Source organism: Biomphalaria glabrata, chromosome 2 (assembly GCF_947242115.1).
Source record: "Biomphalaria glabrata chromosome 2, xgBioGlab47.1, whole genome shotgun sequence".
NCBI classification, from domain to species: domain Eukaryota; kingdom Metazoa; phylum Mollusca; class Gastropoda; family Planorbidae; genus Biomphalaria; species Biomphalaria glabrata.
Genome location: NC_074712.1, coordinates 16,977,066 through 16,998,181, shown reverse-complemented (window position 1 = coordinate 16,998,181; position 21,116 = coordinate 16,977,066). Strand labels below are relative to the sequence as shown.

The following is a 21,116-nucleotide window of genomic DNA, read 5'->3' as shown; positions in this document are numbered from 1 at the left end:
GGGGTTTTAAAATCAAAATCTTCCTTAGCTATTCTCTTGGAATTTGGGGAGTGTCGTTTGCATTATTTTTTGTTTTGTTTTATAGAAGAAAGGTGTGGGTTCATTTCGGAACGGGAGAAATGAACCCCGCCCCCCTTTGCTACGCCCATGGTGGTTATTAATACTGACGACAGTCCAGAACCATCCAATACGACCAGGCATAACGACACGTAATACACTAATACGCATTTACTTACACTGTTAAAAATATTTCTGCTGCGACAATTAAAATGTTTGAAATCAATTCTGATTCAGTTGTTTGCAACATCTATTTTCGAATAACAAAAAAAAAACAATTAGTAAATCCCAATGAAAAGAAAATGTTATAATTGTCGAAAAAAAATCCACATTTTCAATGGTCTTAAACGACCCCTGACAAATTGTCAATCGACCCACAGGTTGAGAACCCCTGTTATAGTCGATTCTTGCATTCACGGGAAGCTAACAGAATATGCGCAAAGGAGCAGTAACAGAATCAAACTCTGTTTTTCGTATTTTATAAAGAGCGAGATAAACAATACAATGTAGACCTCATTACTGGTGTAGGAAATCTATAAAAGGAAGATAACTCTTTAAAATGTCACTACAGTATTTTTAGTAACGTGTTAGATTTCTGAATATTACTACTTCTGCTAATATTAACCTCAAACAAGTAGACATTGTTTAAAAAAACTCTACTAGATAAATTATGTTAGTCTTTGTTTGTGTTTGATTGTTATTTCTTCGTTTTAATATTACTGAATACTTCATCTCGTTGAGATTCAAGAATTACTGTTATAAGTAAACATTTAAATAAAAAACCTGTAGTGCTGTATTATCACAAATTTGTTAGATAGCAGTACACACTAACACAATCAAATACACAGTCATTCCATATAATAATAAGGCTTAACTTCGAGTCCGAAGATTAGTGATGAATGCAGTATTTCCCGTGGCTGCGCAGCTCCAGCTGCGACCTACATATTTTGCCACATCCAAGGCAAGCATAACAATCGTCCGCAGGTGGTCGATTTAGATTTTCTTTTCGTCGTCTGCGTTTGTCCTCGGCAACAGATTTTCTTTTGGTCTCAAATGTGTATCCCACGGCCTTCGTGAGTGGCCTCCAGCTGTCTCGTTCTGAGGCCGGGACTTATAAATTCGCAGATATAAGGAACGAATTATGTAAAAATGCTTTTGAAAGACACATTTGAAGCTTAGTTTTATTAAATAATGAAATCAATAGACTATATTTTGTAATTTTCATGTGTCAAAGTAAAAAAAAACACTATCTGAGCAGTGCTGTGTAGTTCTTACAATTAGATCTAGATCTAGATCCTTTCGATCTTTTCTCATGTAAACTTTGGTAAACATGGCCTAGATTTATAATATACTAATACTTTCATAGAGTTGGGCAACTTTTTTCTTAAGTTTGTTTTAGGGCTACTATACATACGTTACGGTTTCAGTTAACACCCAAGGAACATTTCGGCCAAGTTTTTATCAAAATGTATCAAACGGTTTTGATTTCTATGCGGGACATACATAGATACACCTTACTTTCCTCTTTATAGTATATATATCTATACATCTTTAATGTAAAGAAATGTAACATTAATTCACTAATTGATATGATTGTCTTAGTAGCGCTACTATAAATCTCGGCCTAGACCAAGAATGTTTAAATCTAGTAGGCCTACCAGATCAAGATCTTCATCTAATCATAGTAAGATGTAGCCTCTGTTCTCTTTGTAAGACCAAAATGTCCATGTGACTTAGCAGCTTGTTTACATTTCTTTACATTTTCTATATGAAGAATAGCATAGTCATGTGAACTGTAGATCTAGGCCTTTCTGAGTACTGGCTTATGATGAAAGATATCGTGACAAGTTGCAATAGGCTTAAGAAAACAAACTTGTAAGCACATGTTGGAGACGGCGTGATGCTGTAAAGATGAGTTATAGACATCTAGAGACCAGCTTCCCACCACGTCCTACAGTGTTAGAACAATTCGACCTAAGTCCACTTTCAGTTCCCTAGGATTCATTCAGAGTTGTGTGCTTAGACAAAAAGTTAGCGCTATCCATCTTGGTGTAGAGTTTACGAAGCCGATCTTTTTGTGATAGTGGAAAGAAATCAATTGATCAGGTCACAACGTGTGTGTGTGTGTGTGTCGAGGTCGACTATCTTGTGTGGCTTCGAGTCATGGACAAAAGAGCCGAAGTCTAAACATCGTCCTCACTCATCAAATCAGTGGCAGCGAATACGTGGGGGGGGGGGGGCATAATGGAGCTGGGACGAGTAGTTTATCTTGTAGACATCAGTTTTTATTCGTTACCATTTCCCAGCATCGGGACAAGTAATATGATAGACTCAGTGGGTCTGGGTGCTGTAATAGAGCTACCTACAAAAGTAATATGAGAATCTAGGAAATTTAGGAATTGGAAATTTAGTCACCCGGAAATTAGGCACTTTTTGACAAGGCGGGAAATTAGGCACTTTTCAATATTTTATCCTTAGGCTATGGGCTATTGGTGGCGTTATTAAAAAATAGCAACTATAACAGTTTCTAACTGCATTGTCATAATACAAAAGTGGACAAACTGCATTGTCATGATACAAAAGTGGACAAAACGTTTTCGTGTAGATCCTCAACTGCTCCAAGCCTAACGCCGCCCTATCTCTAACCCAATAATGTGTTCTCTTAGGATTAGATCCTCAACTGCTCCAAGCCTAACGCCGCCCTATCTCTAACCCAATAATGTGTTCTCTTAGGATTAGATCCTCAACTGCTCCAAGCGTAACGCCGCCCTATCCCTAACCCAATAATGTGTTCTCTTAGGATTAGATCCTCAACTGCTCCAAGCCTAACGCCGCCCTATCTCTAACCCAATAATGTGTTCTCTTAGGATTAGATCCTCAACTGCTCCAAGCCTAACGCCGCCCTATCTCTAACCCAATAATGTGTTCTCTTAGGATTAGATCCTCAACTGCTCCAAGCGTAACGCCGCCCTATCTCTAACCCAATAATGTGTTCTCTTAGGATTAGATCCTCAACTGCTCCAAGCCTAACGCCGCCCTATCTCTAACCCAATAATGTGTTCTCTTAGGATTAGATCCTCAACTGCTCCAAGCCTAACGCCGCCCTATCTCTAACCCAATAATGTGTTCTCTTAGGATTAGATCCTCAACTGCTCCAAGCCTAACGCCGCCCTATCTCTAACCCAATAATGTGTTCTCTTAGGATTAGATCCTCAACTGCTCCAAGCCTAACGCCGCCCTATCCCTAACCCAATAATGTGTTCTCTTAGGATTAGATCCTCAACTGCTCCAAGCGTAACGCCGCCCTATCTCTAACCCAATAATGTGTTCTCTTAGGATTAGATCCTCAACTGCTCCAAGCGTAACGCCGCCCTATCTCTAACCCAATAATGTGTTCTCTTAGGATTAGATCCTCAACTGCTCCAAGCCTAACGCCGCCCTATCTCTAACCCAATAATGTGTTCTCTTAGGATTAGATCCTCAACTGCTCCAAGCCTAACGCCGCCCTATCTCTAACCCAATAATGTGTTCTCTTAGGATTAGATCCTCAACTGCTCCAAGCGTAACGCCGCCCTATCCCTAACCCAATAATGTGTTCTCTTAGGATTAGATCCTCAACTGCTCCAAGCCTAACGCCGCCCTATCTCTAACCCAATAATGTGTTCTCTTAGGATTAGATCCTCAACTGCTCCAAGCCTAACGCCGCCCTATCTCTAACCCAATAATGTGTTCTCTTAGGATTAGATCCTCAACTGCTCCAAGCGTAACGCCGCCCTATCTCTAACCCAATAATGTGTTCTCTTAGGATTAGATCCTCAACTGCTCCAAGCCTAACGCCGCCCTATCTCTAACCCAATAATGTGTTCTCTTAGGATTAGATCCTCAACTGCTCCAAGCCTAACGCCGCCCTATCTCTAACCCAATAATGTGTTCTCTTAGGATTAGATCCTCAACTGCTCCAAGCCTAACGCCGCCCTATCTCTAACCCAATAATGTGTTCTCTTAGGATTAGATCCTCAACTGCTCCAAGCCTAACGCCGCCCTATCCCTAACCCAATAATGTGTTCTCTTAGGATTAGATCCTCAACTGCTCCAAGCGTAACGCCGCCCTATCCCTAACCCAATAATGTGTTCTCTTAGGATTAGATCCTCAACTGCTCCAAGCGTAACGCCGCCCTATCTCTAACCCAATAATGTGTTCTCTTAGGATTAGATCATTTACAGGTCTTTTTTTCTTTTGAAGCACAGCATCTAGTAATGCTTCACGTAGACACTGTTTCTGCATCCTCTGTAGGGGCATAAGCTTGGATGGTAGTGACTTTAATTTGCTTTGTTTGGAGTCGAGCTGTAATGATGCGGTCACTGACCGGCTTCCAAGCAATTAGCGCTGAAGCTGCTATTTTAGACATGATGATTCCTACACCGCCAATGTGCTCCTTGTCATGTCCTGAATATATTATTGTCTTGCCATCATTGATTATTTGTCCACTTGATGTCCACCGCATCTCGCAGATCCCAAGGATGTCCAGCCGGTAAGAGTCAAACTCTCTTAAAAGTTGGGCCAGTTTACCGCATTGATTCAGGGTTCTTACATTCCACGTGCCTATAAGAGTCGGTTTCCTTGCGTTGAAAGGCTTGCCATGTATCGGGTATTGGACTTCCAGTTGGCTTTGATCCAACACCGTCATCAGGGTTTGGCCGCCCTCGCCGCATGTATAGTTTTCATTATGTGTCGAGTTTGCCGTTTCTGTAGCAATAGTGGTTTTACAGGGTGGGGTCGCTAGTCTTTTCTCAATTTTGACAGATGACTTCCACGTCTCACATGCATATGTAGCAGTTGGAATGACGATTGTGTTGAGAAGGTGTATTTTTGTCTCGAGTCCAATGGCTTGGCTAGTCCAAATAGGCTGCAGCCTTTGGAAAATGCTCCCTGCCTTTCCTATTCGACATGCTACATCATGGTAAGCATCTCCATCATTTGTTATGATGCTGCCAAGGTACGTGAACTTGTCCAGCTCTTCAAGCTTTGACTCGCCAAGTCTGATGGGGACACCCTTTGCCTTATATCCCACTCGCATAATTTTAGTCTTATCCAAGTTTATGCGGAGGCCAATTTTGGGTGCCTCTCTGTCTAGGCTCTCCGTCATTTCTTGAATGCATTTATTTGTAGCCCCGAGTAGTGCAACATCATCAGCAAAGTCCAAGTCCATCAATCGGAGTTGTTCATGCCATGGAATACCAAAGGCAGTCTGGTTCATTGCTCTCCTCATTATGTAGTCGATGGCTAGGAGGAAAAGGAAGGGAGATAAGATGCACCCCTGTCTCACACCTGTCTCGATTGTAAAAAACTCTGTTGTTCCCTCTTCTGTTTTAATGCAGCAACTAGACTGACTGTAAAGGCGTCGTAGGATCTGGACGAATTTTTCTGGGATACCGTATTCTCTAACTATTTTCCATAGTGATTCTCGGTGGACACTATCAAACGCTTTTTTGAAGTCCACAAAACTGATCATTAGCCGTTGTTGGTACTCAAGACTTTGTTCTATGATATTTCGTAAAACGAAAATCTGCTCTGTACATGATCTGCCTCTTCGGAAACCTGCTTGTTCTTCTCTGAGCCTTTCATCTACAGACTGTTGAAGCCGTCTCAACAAAACAGTGCTGAAAACTTTGCCTGGGACAGAGAGGAGAGTAATGCCCCTCCAGTTGTTGCAATCTGCCAAGTTGCCCTTTTTTGGAAGCTTTACAATCACTCCCTTTTGCCAGTCCTCTGGGACTTTTGAAGTTCGCCAACAGAGATTTAAGAGATCAGTCATTCTGTTAACAATGCACTGTCCCCCATATTTTAGCATTTCTGCTGATATCATGTCTAGTCCTGGTGCTTTGTTATTCTTTAGCACTGCTATGGCCATGGTAACCTCCTCAGCAGTTATTGGGTCTGTATTGACCTTGAGATCATTGTCTGGAGAGGGGTCCTTGAATATGTAAGTTAGGTCTGGCGACAGTTGGTTAAGGGTCTCTTTAAAGTGCTCTACCCATCTTGCATCCTGTTCTTCTTTGGTTAACAAAGTTTTGCCTTGCTTGTCTTTTATTGGTGCCCCATGTCCACTCTTTGCTCCAGTGAGATCTCGGACAATACGATGGAGGGTTTTTGTGTCATTTCTGCTTGCAGCTGCTTGTGCCTCTTGTCCCTTCTGCTCAATCCAGTCCCGTTTATCTTGCCGACAGCTTCTCTTTACTTTCAGATCTGCTTCCCTATAAGCTTCTTCCGCTAGGCTACGATCCTGTGTTTCATTTTTCTGATCTCGTCTTCGTTTGGCCTCTTTCCTCTCATCTATCAATTTCCATGTTCTGTCTTGTATCCACCGTTCCTTGTATGAACCTCGCCTCCTTCCGATAACTTCTTCCGCGCACCCAATAGTGGTATCTTTGAAGTTGGCCCACTCTTCTTCAAGGGTCAATATATCTGCAAGAGCCTCAAAGCGGTTCGTTAGTTTCAATTGGAACTGTGCTGCAGTATTGCCGTCTTTAAGCTTCTCTACATTAAATGGGCGGGGTCGTGTGGTTTGTTTTGGTTGGCGTTTCAATCGGAGCTTACATTTGCCACTGACAAGGTAGTGGTCTGAGCCGATATCAGCTCCTCTGCGGGTCCGCACGTCTAACAGAGATGACCTCCATCGTTTGGAGATGCAAATGTAATCTATCTCGTTGAAGGTTTCTCCATTTGGTGATCGCCATGTTTTTTTGTGTATTTGTTTGTGCTTAAAATATGTGTTTCCAATTGAAAGGCTGTTGGATGCGCAGAGAGAAATCAAGCGCTCGCCATTATCACTGATGTTTTCTGCAGAGCCATATGGTCCCATTACATATTCAAAGCCAGTTCGGTTGGGATTGATTTTGGCGTTAAAGTCTCCCATCAGTAGAATTAGGTCGTGAGTAGGTGTTTCATCAAGAGTGGTTTGTAGTTGATTATAGAAATGATCTTTGATGGTATCTTCTGCATCCTCTGTAGGGGCATGGCTCAACAGAGATGGCTGAGACGGATTTTGGGAGTCAGTTACACAGACCGGATCTCAAACAAGGAAATCCTATGCCGAACTGGGAGTCGAACACTTAGTGAGGTTGTGACTGAGCGTCGCATGAGGTTTGCGGGACATGTTCTACGTCAAAATGAATTACGCACACCAAGAGTTGCGATAACCTGGAAGCCAAAACGAGGAAAGCGCAAACATGGACGTCCTCGTATTACCTGGCGACACACCTTCATGGAGGACCTCAGAACAGTGGACACCAGATGGGAGGAGGCTTCAGACATTGCCAGTGACAGATCATTATGGAGACAGCTTGCCGCCCAATGCGCCGAACGGCGCGGGAGGACCTAAGTCTAAGTCTAAGACACTGTTTCCATTTTGAGGTGAACACGTAGTTGAAATTTCTGTCCATATTTAACCTAATGAATGAAGTGGCTGTAATTTTATATTTAGTGGAGGTTCAATTCCCCCCCTTTTTTTTCTTATCGGCTACGATTCTGAATATGGGTAACTATGGTATGTTTTAAGTTGTTTTATTTATTATTTGGTGGGAACTATTGACACACACACACACAACTTTCAATAGATTTACTTTATTAATGCAACCCAGCGACTAATAGAAAAACAGATTGTGTGTAAAATATTTCCGAGAAAGGGGGGGGGGCGATTTTATTTTGGCGAGTTGGGTGGAGCCGGACCCAACTCTCCGGCTACGCCCATGGAATCAACTCTTGAGTCAAATACATCCAAAAGCTGAAAACGCTCAGCTCTATCTCCTCTAATATCACTAGCCTATATACACACAGTCTCAGCTATATCTCCTCTAATATCACTACCCTATATACACACAGTCTCAGCTATATCTCCTCTAATATCACTAGCCTATATATACACAGTCTCAGCTCTATCTCCTCTAATATCACTAGCCTATATACACACAGTCGCAGCTATATCTCCCCTAATATCACTAGCCTATATACACACAGTCGCAGCTATATCTCCCCTAATATCACTAGCCTATATACACACAGTCGCAGCTATATCTCCCCTAATATCACTAGCCTATATACACACAGTCTCAGCTATATCTCCCCTAATATCACTAGCCTATATACACACAGTCTCAGCTATATCTCCCCTAATATCACTACCCTATATACACAGTCTCAACTCTATCTCCCCTAATATCACTAGCCTATATACACACAGTCTCAGCTATATCTCCCCTAATATCACTACCCTATATACACACAGTCTCAGCTATATCTCCCCTAATATCACTACCCTATATACACACAGTCTCAGCTATATCTCCCCTAATATCACTACCCTATATAAACACAGGCTCATGCTATTTCATCAGCTTATTGAGTGTGTGTCCTTACTTAATAGCAACATGGAGCTTGTATTGAGATAAACATTGGCATGCTGGGAAGACTAAACCTTAATCTCTAGCTTGTAAAATTATCACAGTCAACAGCAGTTCATTGTTTTTATACTGACAGCAAATTTTATAGGGAAAAAAAAAAAAATTTGTCATAACAAAAGTTTTTTCTTTAATGTATTAGCCAACATTTTATAAGTACACTTTACTATTGCATCAATACAGGAAATACAACTTTTAGACAGAAGTTATTAAATGATCTAATTCAGTGTTGCCCAAACAATGTTCACAAACCCCAATGTCGCACAAACTACTGGAATAATTAACTAGTAGACCACCGCGTGAAATAAGCCAAACTTTCAGCTAACTACTCAGAATGTGAGAAGTGTTTTGTTACAGAAAACAAATTTGGGAACCACTGATCTAGTTGGTATGTCCAGACACTAATGCAGAATGTTAGGAAAACAACAAACTAGAATGTCATCACAAGTTAGCCAGTTACTATTAAACTTGTGATATAAAACTTTCTGGTTCTCCAAGTATCTACAAGATAGAAGATCATGAGCTCTAGCAATGAAACAGGAACAGGTTGGGAACATATTGAAAAATGTAAAGATAAAATCGTTGTAGTCATTTATCTAATGTGGAGCTTCTTCCATTCACTTACAATGTCATGACTTTGTCAGTTATTCATCCATCCAATGTATTCAGTATATTTTTAGTATTCAATTAATATTTATATAATTATAAATTAATGTACTATCAATTTGCATATTGAGATTTACTGGCAAGAAATAGACAAGGGTCTGAAAGTACAAACAATAAGAGCTTCACTTTCCAAGTATTTCATAGCCATTTCAATTTAGAGATACAACAGGGAAACAATTACTTCCCTTGATTGGGTGCATGGAGGTGTCCCAGACACACTGGTAGATATAAAGTAGAAACATTTGACTTGTGGAATGTAATCATTCTTAATAGAAACATTCACAAAGTGGACATAATTAACATTGTGGAATCAAGATAATATTTAAATAAAAAATTATTTTTAAAAAAATCCAATGTGATTGTATATTTAAGTATCAACATCCTCTTCTGAGTTCCAACACAGATATAGATATTTATTTACAAAACCTTGAACATTCAATACTTAAAGTATGGAACTAGCCATGCACATTAAGTAGAGAATGTTTAAAAAAGGAAACACATTCCTGTTTAGTTGCATGTTTCTTCAGAATTGAAAATCACATCCTAGTCTAAATTTCCTGCGGAGGAAGGTGGCGGACAGGGTTTGAACCCAGGATCAATAGAGATGACAATGCAAAGGACATACCTCATAACCAGGCAGCTATCTAGTCTAGTTACATTCAAATTAACTGTATTCCTACAAGACAAACATAATTCTACATAAAATTATGTCTAACCAATAAAAACACAGGAAAAAAAACTGAGGTGGCACTGTGAAGTCTGCTCAAATTAAAATTGTAAGTTCTTACAAAAACATGACTGTGTAGTAGTTAGGGACTAGCACATAAACTCTGAATGTAGAGATAACATGTTGATATTTCAACACATTTCAGTCTAGAAGAGGATCAACTCAAGTACTTGCAGTCCTCTGGTGAAAACACAATGAACTATACACACACAAAATAGAAAATAAAATCATTTGGAATGTTCTCTTTAGGAATAGTTTGTGTACACAACGATACAGAACTAAGTAATAGTTGGGCAAACTATGTGATGGAAAACAAACCAAGAAGCCTCACTTTGGGCTACGACTCTCAGAAGTAACAGAACAGCTACAACTCTCAGAAGTAACAGAACAGCTACAACTCTCAGAAGTAATAAAACATTGGGAGGATCCAGTGAACAGGACACTTTTTGATGGGACTTTGAAACTAAACATTTGAGGATTTATACACAGAAAACATGTGACAGGACACAACATCATAGCAGTACAAAAGTGAATTTGAGCACATCCAAACTCTTGTAAAATATAAAAATGAAATAGACAATGCTGTTCCACACCTTGTCAACTTGAGGAACTCACATTTCAATTAAACAACTTCACAAAGGTCTTCTAACACTGCACAACTAATAAAAAATTCTCACTCACTGTTCTAAACTGAACACAATCAATGTTTAGATATTTCACCCAGTTTGAGAACACCTCAAGGAGAATAAATAGATAAATAACATGAAACAAAGAAGGATCATTAATGTCTTTAGAACTGATCAACTTTTATAAATGCTCTAGCCTTACAGTCTGACCTGTAAAAAAAAAATCATACCTGTCCAAAACAATAGAGACTAGCATGCTACCAAGACCCAGACTTCACTTGACATGAAATTGATCTTGAGATGCTCCAGTGTAATAACAAATAAACATTGCACACATAGATGAAGGGGATATATATAGTTTGATGACATTTAATGGGGAAAAAAAATACAAGTGATGAATTGAAATTTTAAAATTCACTCATACAATAGTATAATATAGGTTTTAAAAAATATTTTCAATTCCAAATAATAAACAAACCAATATGTAAAAAAAATAGATCAATCTATGTTAGTATTCACTGTTATCACAGATGATAAAATGTACAATAGGGCACCTTACAAAGATACAAACTTGTCTTATGTATATTGTAATCTACTGTATAGAGCTTAGTCTTTTAATGAAACAGAGGATCAATTAGCACTGATTTCAAATAACCAGGGCTTGTAAAGCATAGCCCCAAGCTATATACCAATGCATAGGTTTTAACCAGAAAGATCTTAGCAGAAAACAATGTACACTCACAATTGGTCTGGTAAACATCAAACTAGCAAAAGAGAAAGACATACAAATTGTTGAAAATTGTCATGGATAACACACACAAAATAAAAGGAAAAAAAAAAGGTGAGCATAAAATTTCATACATGAACATTGTGACATTAATGCTAGTAAGAGCAATGTTCAACTCCCATAGCAGCCATACATTTATTAACTGTCTCAGCACCAACAAATTACTTTTAACTACCTGCAATGACAGAATCATCTTATAGAGCTGAAAATTATAAACTAGAAACTGAAAATTATAAAAACTATTGTGAAAAAAAAAAAAGATATGAACTAAATAGTATCTACATCATTATACATTTATTTCTGAAAAAAAAAATCACATAAAATGTTATAACTTCATTATAAGCTCACCATCACATTCTGAAAAAAAAAAGCACAAATGACATATAATGCTGTCATAAGCTCACCATCATGTTCAGATCTGGCTAATCAATAACTAATGCAAGCAAGAAAAAAACAAAAACAACCAAAATCAAAGGAATTCATAAGTGAAGCTGCCTTCTCTATCCTACAATGTGTACATATATTACCACAAGGATTTTGTATGAGTGCATCAGATATGTTGGGCTGTAGTTTGGCCTGGGACTTGAAAGCCTCACTGGCTATAAGAAATAAACAAAAACAAATGTTCTGAAAGGAAACTGTAAGGAACCACTTTAACCAGCAAGATGTAAGAAAGGGGGGACAATTATGAAGGCCTTACAAATACAATGATGTCGCCATTTTAATTAGTCGATTTAATGTCTAGCCCTGAACACAATGTGCATGAGAGAGGCTTTGAGCCTGATCTTAAAGAGGCTAAATGTGAAGTGGTAAAGACCAAAGTATTATTTTTTTTTACAGTACAGTAATAGCAATCCTTTATTCTACAACTAGTGTAAGTGTTTAGATATTTTGTTAAACCTTAGTCCTATACAAGTTTGTCAATATTTACTATAGTTCTTATGAAAGCATTTTTGAGCTGGGCTGGCTTCCGAACACAGGTGACAGGAAATCATGTATATAGCAATCCTTTATTCTACAACTAGTGTAAGTGTTTAGATATTTTGTTAAACCTTAGTCCTATACAAGTTTGTCAATATTTACTGTAGTTCTTATGAAAGCATTTTTGAGCTGGGCTGGCTTCCGAACACAGGTGACAGGAAATCATTTATATTCAATACGTAACAGAAGAAATGCTCCAAACTATTCCTGTTGAGAGTTTACAATAAAATGTAAGAACTACTGCTGCATGTCAGCACAACTTAAAGTTGAGACATTTAAACCTAAGACAGTTATTGTACTAAAATAATGAAACAGCTTTTTCCTGTCTCAAGAGTCCACATCAAGAACAACCTTCCTAGATATTTACAAACACAGATCAATAGTCAACTTCAAATATTTTGCAGGATCCCTATTTCTATATACAGCATAGAAATAAATCAATCAAATCATACACACGCACACAAAATCTTTCCAAAAAAAATATAAAACCTAGTTTTTATCCATTGAAAAAGAAACATTATGTTATGCTGATATTAAACAAAATTATAAGACTAGTTTAAAAAAAAAAGATTTTAAAGAATGTGAAGATGATCCATGAAATGATACTTACGTAAACAATTATGGTAATATGTTATTCATATTTTGGTGACACAATTTGAATTGAGTAGTGAAAGCAATTCTAAAATAGAGTCATCAGGTAAAAAGCTTAACGACTTTACATTAGGATAAACTCTTGCACGAAATAGAATGCATTATCCAACTATTGAACTAATGGATTATGATTTTCAATGTTATGTGAGTTGTCAAAAAGGTGAATAATATATACAAAAAAGGCATTCTAACAGATTCAAAAAGTCAACCATTACATAGGACAATATTTTTTGTTTCACATTATTTATTTTCTAACTTATAATCAACTTTAAAAAAGGGACATTATAACAAAAACAATACTGTATGACATATTCCAAAAATAACTTTTTCAAATGGATTTCAGATAAATAAAAAAAAAATTTACATTAGTTTACAAGTTTAAAAAATACAATAGATGAAAAATATATGATATTTGTTTACAAAAATATATATACATACACATCTCATTCCTAAATGGTAAATGTTGCTGTTAATCAAGTTACAGATTATCAAAATGTTGATAAGGATAGTTTACTTTATTTTACATTATAAACATTACATATAGAAAAGACAATAATAACTAATTCTGTGCTGAAATCAAATAACTGATCACAATAATGAGTAAGTGATGCATTGGATTTCAACATTTTTTGTAAAAACTTAAATGTATTGATATCATAGGGAGCTATTCTAGAAGCCAATGAGTTGGAGAGGATATCATATTCTAGAAGCCAATGAGTTGGAGAGGATATCATATTCTAGAAGCCAATGAGCTGGAGAGGATATCATATTCTAGAAGCCAATGAGCTGGAGAGGATATCATATTCTAGAAGCCAATGAGTTGGAGAGGATATCATATTCTAGAAGCCAATGAGCTGGAGAGGATATCATATTCTAGAAGCCAATGAGTTGGAGAGGATATCATATTCTAGAAGCCAATGAGTTGGAGAGGATATCATATTCTAGAAGCCAATGAGTTGGAGAGGATATCATATTCTAGAAGCCAATGAGTTGGAGAGGATATCATATTCTAGAAGCCAATGAGCTGGAGAGGATATCATATTCTAGAAGCCAATGAGCTGGAGAGGATATCATATTCTAGAAGCCAATGAGTTGGAGAGGATATCATATTCTAGAAGCCAATGAGTTGGAGAGGATATCATATTCTAGAAGCCAATGAGTTGGAGAGGATATCATATTCTAGAAGCCAATGAGTTGGAGAGGATATCATATTCTAGAAGCCAATGAGTTGGAGAGGATATCATATTCTAGAAGCCAATGAGTTGGAGAGGATATCATATTCTAGAAGCCAATGAGTTGGAGAGGATATCATATTCTAGAAGCCAATGAGTTGGAGAGGATATCATATTCTAGAAGCCAATGAGTTGGAGAGGATATCATATTCTAGAAGCCAATGAGTTGGAGAGGATATCATATTCTAGAAGCCAATGAGTTGGAGAGGATATCATATTCTAGAAGCCAATGAGTTGGAGAGGATATCATATTCTAGAAGCCAATGAGCTGGAGAGGATATCATATTCTAGAAGCCAATGAGTTGGAGAGGATATCATATTCTAGAAGCCAATGAGTTGGAGAGGATATCATATTCTAGAAGCCAATGAGTTGGAGAGGATATCATATTCTAGAAGCCAATGAGTTGGAGAGGATATCATATTCTAGAAGCCAATGAGTTGGAGAGGATATCATATTCTAGAAGCCAATGAGTTGGAGAGGATATCATATTCTAGAAGCCAATGAGTTGGAGAGGATATCATATTCTAGAAGCCAATGAGTTGGAGAGGATATCATATTCTAGAAGCCAATGAGTTGGAGAGGATATCATATTCTAGAAGCCAATGAGTTGGAGAGGATATCATATTCTAGAAGCCAATGAGTTGGAGAGGATATCATATTCTAGAAGCCAAATAAAAAAAAAAACAACTTACAGGAACATTACCAAGATGTTAAAGTTATGATACTTATGAGTACAGTAAAGTCAAATGATATATGTCAATATAATAAATAAACAAATACTATTGCAGTCATTGTATAGTACTTAACAAAGGCACATTTTCACCACCAATTTAACTTTTAAAAACATTGAAGATGATGGATTCATGTCTTGAAAACATTAAATTATATAAATTCAGAAATAAATAAATTTTGAATCTATTACAAGTAATTTCAATTGCTAACTATTTTTTTTTTTACTTTATAAAATCCCTACATTTTGAACTGTGATTAGAAACACAATCAAACATGTGATGTTGCGTGGAATGGTTCACAAACAGAAAAAGTTGTTTTCAAACTATTTGAAAAAAATATTTGTAAAAAAATTTGTTTGAAAAATCTACAAGTTATCAATGAAATGATTGTAGGACATTGAGACAAATGTTTCTGTTATAAATAAATAAATAGTTGTTTAATGTAGACTATCTTGACTAATATAAAACAAATTTTCAAAACTAAATGTTATTGCTCTTTGTCACATTTACACATTTTACACCAGGTTGTGCTAATATTTAAAGACTATCTATTCCTTCATCTAGCAAAGCCCAAATAAATGCAAAAAATTATAAATTCAAATTTTAAAATCTGTTTACAAATTTATAATTCAAATTAAAAATTCTGGTTCTAGATGCCGACATAAGAATACAAATCTTTTGTAAATATTTATATATATGTATATATTATATACTTTTTCCTCAAATTATTTCAATTACATTTTGATAGTCCATTCCATTTTCCTGATGCTTTTATGATTATACATAGGTTTCCATAATCAGATGATTTAATTTTTGTAGATTTTTCAAACAAACTACAGACCAAAGGAAATGTTTCATACCTATTGAAGAATAAAATTTAATGGCCATTGTAAGCTTTTCAAGAATAGTCCTAACTTTATGAATCATTCCAACAGTCATTTTAAACCTTGTGAGTTTATTGACAACAGAAATGGGCTCATTCCCTATATCTATGCTTTGCCGTTACTGTCAAGGCTAATACACAGATACTGTCAAGGCTAATACACAGATACTGTCAAGGCTAATACACAGATACTGTCAAGGCTAATACACAGAAGCATTGAAAGAATGGTTACAAGTGAATATCACAAACCACAGTGGACGTGAACTAAACTTCAACAGGTTCTGTGGCATCTTTCAGGTCAAAAGGGAAGACCTCCAAATCCCCTCCACTGTTGTTCTCTGATAGGTTGTCCCTATAATAAAAAAAAGATTCAAATATTTTCAGTGAATTTTAATTTGAATATGTTCTCATTTGTACTTCAAAGTCAATCAAAAGGTTTGATACTTGTGACAAGTAAAAAACTCGCTGTCAGAGTCACTCAAATTTATCACAGCATTAATTATTATTTTTCATTATTTATTTATTTTATTTTAATTATTTCCCCATCCTACCCCTAAATTATTCACCCGCCACACCTTTTCCGCTCCAGGCTAGACTTAGTTGACCACATTGGAGATAGTTAAGGCGCGTCCTTTCATTTATCTTCCCTTGACCGGGGCAAAGATACACACAGACTCCTTGATCTTATCGCAGGATGTCTGACAGCAGCAGTGGACTCCACCTTGTGTGGAATGCAAGTCACTCCTCCCCCCCCCCTTTTCTCCTATGTCTCTCTTTGATCTAGGAGACCACGAGGACAAACATGCCCATTGACCTCCCAATGTGCGAATCCCATCTCTTGTCGGACTTCACCCACGTGTAAGATAATTCTAAGCCTAGGACATTTCCTGTGTCCGCCCACATTTTCCAGGCCTTTGTATATAAGGTAAATTAAATCGAGTCAGACTCTATCTTTCTCATTCGAGCTGAGCTATGGAGTCTGGACTATATCATTTATTCTCACTCCTAGAGGAATACCTGGTGGTAAGCCGAACTTAATCACAAGTTCCATCTTAATTACTTTTGTGCTATTTCCACTGAATATTATCATGTGTATTCTATTATTTTATTTACATTAATTAGTGCATTGTGTATTTCTCACTGGCGCAAGTAGAAAACATAAACATGTCCTATGTATTTATTTATGTATTGCATTAATCTATTAATGCTACGTTGCTCAATTGATCGTTGATGCAACCATGTATATATTTGTACATCTTATTTTATTTCCTTTATCTCGGTTGACAGCCTTGATAATTTTACTAGCGCACTAATACTGCGTCTAGAAAAGAGTTATGAATTATCTCCCCTGTATTCATTTCACTCTAACGAGAGTTGCGCCGCTTGAACGGACACCCTCTCCATTCAAGCGCGCTCCATTGTTCTCGACCTACGGTCATATGTAAACAAACTGTCTTGGTCGCCGACCACCGCCCAATTCACCCCCCCCCCTTCTCTTTCTCTATCCACCTGTGTTATTTATTTGAGATTATTATTTCCCCTTTTATGTACATTTTTATATTATTACTTTCCCTTTTATGTACCTTTTATATTGCTACTATCAGCCATCTATTTTCCCAATCCCATTTGTCATCATCTCCCCATTGTGCTCTAAAGCAATTTTACCAATCTGACGAATGCACCTCAGTCGAGGGCATCGATAAGATGCATGAGAGACATGTCCTAACTTGTCTTTATTTATCCGCTGCCTCCCTCAGGTGTCTGCCTATTTAGGTGCCTTTTTATTCATTGGATCAACGATCTATTTACCTGCATCTGTGCTTAGTGCTATTCGGCACTGCACTTGCCTACTGAGATCTACTCAACTCTACCACTTGGCGCTATCGGCATTGCCCGCCTATTCGACAGCCCACCTGTCAAGCTATTAGGTGCGACGTCCCTATAGATTCAGATCTGTGTGAGACGTCATAGCTACGCCAACCCTCTGCAACTCACTGGACATATCCTGTCAACTACGCTGCCCACGGCAGATCCGCTCTGCCCGCAGTAACCTTGTGCCCACGGTAGCTGGCCACCCGCCCTACTGTGCCCACTACAGATATTAGATTTTGGGGATTGAGACTCCACAAGAACTATATCACCGGCGTCCCTCTATCCGCCAGAGCTCCATCTCCAGCTGCAGAACCTCAAGCCAGGACACAGCCAGCTGCGACATCAACAGGACAACCAGCTAAGTCAGAGGACAAAGTGACATACTCTTATTAGGTGCAAGAGTGATGATTAAATCTAGTAATATTTAGAGATAGATGCAAACCCTCCCCCTTTTTATTCTTATATGTACATTTATGTAAATAAATATTCTTCATTTTTAACTTTTGTATCTATATTTCATTGCTTTGTCTCGTTGCGTGTCTGCTCCCGATTCATATGCTGATAGGTTGGTGTGTGATAGCTTTAAAAATAATCATCCCCTAGACATTAAAACGCGCCAAACACACATCACATTTCCCCACCTGTCACAATACTGAATAATCTATGAGAAGTACCATTTAGCTGTCAGTGAACACATTTAAGAAAGAACAAGCATCGTAAAAAAATTGAAACAAAAACTAATGATGAATACATAATGAAAAGAAAAATCTTAAACATGCTAGAGAATGACAAACTTTCTATTAATGTGCAGAACCTGTTGTTTGTAAAGTACCAAGAGTAGATATTCTATGGCTAAAAAAATTGACAAAAACTGATAATGAAACTTACCCAAAATCCGACTCATCACTACTGGATATGGAGTGTGGCAAATCCCCTAAAAATGTGGACATGACATTGCTACGGTCACTGTAAGTACTCCCTGGAGCATAAATTTCAGGTTCCACTATAGGCATGGGATTTGGGTCATAATAATGGCCATTAGCAAAGTAGCCTATACTTGGGACAGAATAATTAGCTCCTGCCTTTCGGCCCAGTGAAGCAGTCTTTGCATTGGTGATGATGTTTTTCTTCTGAGTGGCTGGAGGCTGCACTGGATTGAACATATTTAGTTTTTGGGGGTTGGAATAAATGCTGCCATTAGCCTCCACTTTGTCTTTAGAAAAAGAATGTCTGTTGGTCTTGTTTGAGGCATTTCTCTTTCCTAAGTTGGGCAATGTATTGTACCCACTGATGATATCTGGCTGATTCCCAAGAGTGCTAGCCACAGGAGCATTAATTAAAAATATCTGCAGATCTTCCAGAGAGAAGCCAGAGGAGCTGGGAGGAGAGGCAGGTTGGGTACCTGTGTTCTCCGAGTGAATGCCAAACTTCTTCTCATCGGCTTCGATGGAGCTCAGCAGTGCAGCATTAGTCACTGAGGTGGCTCGGTTGATGGTGGCAAACCCAGACTTGCGTCCCAATGTGTTGGTGAGTTGCTGCTTCTCTGAGGTCTGTGGAACCTGGCAAGTACTGTAAGGTGAGGTCACAGGCACAGCAGAGTTGAGTGGCATGTTAGAGTTCAGAGGTTTCCCAGAGGTCAGAGGTAATTCCATGTGACTGCTCTCTGGTGTCATATAAACAGGGCTTACTGCATCCAGGGAATCAACGTCAACAGAAGATATTTGAGCAATGACAACATCATGTCCATCAATGTCCGAGGCAGATATCTAAGAGGAAAAATAACAGGCATAATACTTTTAATTAGATTACAAAGAATTTATTTATATTTCACTGAAACAAGCTTTTATCTTAAAAAAAAAAAAAAAAAAAAAACACAAATACTCCTATCACTTTTATTGTACATAGTAAGAAGTGGAACTACATTGGGAACTACTGCCAAAAAATATCAGAAATGAAGAGAGTTAATTGTTATTCTGTTGAACACATTATTTCACAATAATTTTTGTTTAAAGCGCTGCAACCATTGATTGCTTGGAATTGAATTACAGTTTATGCTGTGAAGAGTTCCAAAGTAACAAGCACTTTACCAACTCTTAATATAGCTCCGACCCTACCTGCTGTTCCCTGGAGTCCTCCAACATCTGGTAGGCCCATTGGATGAGAGACATGGCATCGGAAGGAATACTGACAACTGGATCTTTCTTATGAAGTAATGCTAGCACACGAAGTAATCGATGAATCATGGCTCTGAAAAATTTTCAAGAAATGTAAAATATGAATAATTTAGAGGTAAAACTTATTTTAAAGCAGGCAACATTTTAGGGAGAAATAGGCCAAGATGAACAGTTAGTCTAATAACTAGGCTCAATTATAATCAATTAGGAAATGGAAAACAATAGTAACAAGTTTATTTTTTTAAAGAAAACATATTTGCTACTATTTTTCCTCCAGTAACATCAAGTTTAAACAAATTCAGCATTTGTTTGTGTGAAATCTAATGAAGAAGAAACGAGCTAAATTTTAAAAAAAAAATCTTATCAAGGAGGAAGAACTCTACCTTTACAACCATATTTATCAATACTGTAATATTTATTTCTCTTTTCAATATCAAACACAATTAATTAATTACCACTATTTAATTATATAATTGGTACATTTTTGACTGATTCATATTTTGTTAGGAACAATGAATAATTGTGCAAAGTTTCAACTTGATACGAGAATATAAATAAAAGGAAAATACATGTTCATAATTCATACCAGGCAGACAGACAGACTGACAGCAAGCTGATATAAGCTTTGTAAAAATGGGCATGACTTACTTGTAAGTGGGCACTCTGGGATCATTGGGGCTCATGGCTTTAGCTTTGGCTCTCAGCTGACCTAATAAAGTCATCAGAGACTCAGTGTGGAGCCTAAGCCTGTCCAGTTCAGAAACGTAGTCCAAAGGATCAATTTTTCCTGCACCTGAAAATGTTGGACTCTCAGGTTCTAGAAAGTTTAGAAAGAAAAATATTTATAAATCACTTCATATTGAACAAGGGTGAAAGTCTGAGTGGTAAATTGCTTGGCTGGGGGTCCCTGGTTTGAATCTCGGTGAAGACTGAGATTTTGAGCTTTAGTATTTTTAGGAAGCTCCTAAGTCAAACTCTAATGTGTACCTGACATTTAGTTGGGGAAAGTAAAGGTGATTGTTCACTGTGATGGGCAAGATGACACCCTTATAAACTGTCAATGATAGAAACATCATCTGCCCTATAGACCACAAGGTTTGTAAGGGGTTCTTTTACTTTTTCACTAATCTACTGGATCTAAAGGAGATGTCGGGGTGGAGAGGTTAGGTGATTTGACAGAGATTTGAAGATTGCAGATTCAATTCTTGGTGGAGATACAGGCTTTCTTATTTTGATTAGGAATCTGGATCTAATCAAACAATCTCTAAATA

At 37.6% G+C, this 21,116-nt stretch overlaps 1 protein-coding gene across 5 annotated transcripts in view; it reads right to left on the bottom strand.

Moving 5' to 3' along the window:
- Positions 1–8,620: 8,620 nt before the first annotated feature.
- LOC106052551 (uncharacterized) overlaps positions 8,621–21,116 on the bottom strand; it is a 43,894-nt gene continuing 31,398 nt past the window's right edge. For 4 of the 5 annotated variants that reach the window (XM_013207953.2, XM_056019439.1, XM_013207950.2 and 1 more), the window contains exons 9-12: positions 20,494–20,662; positions 19,786–19,918; positions 18,560–19,437; positions 8,621–16,151 (exon numbers count right to left, since the gene is read on the bottom strand). In XM_013207953.2, the coding sequence (XP_013063407.2) occupies positions 16,064–16,151; positions 18,560–19,437; positions 19,786–19,918; positions 20,494–20,662 (1,268 nt within the window). In that variant the 3' untranslated portion in view covers positions 8,621–16,063. The remainder of the gene's footprint in view (positions 16,152–18,559; positions 19,438–19,785; positions 19,919–20,493; positions 20,663–21,116) is intronic. The other variant, XR_008776448.1, reaches the window with a different exon arrangement.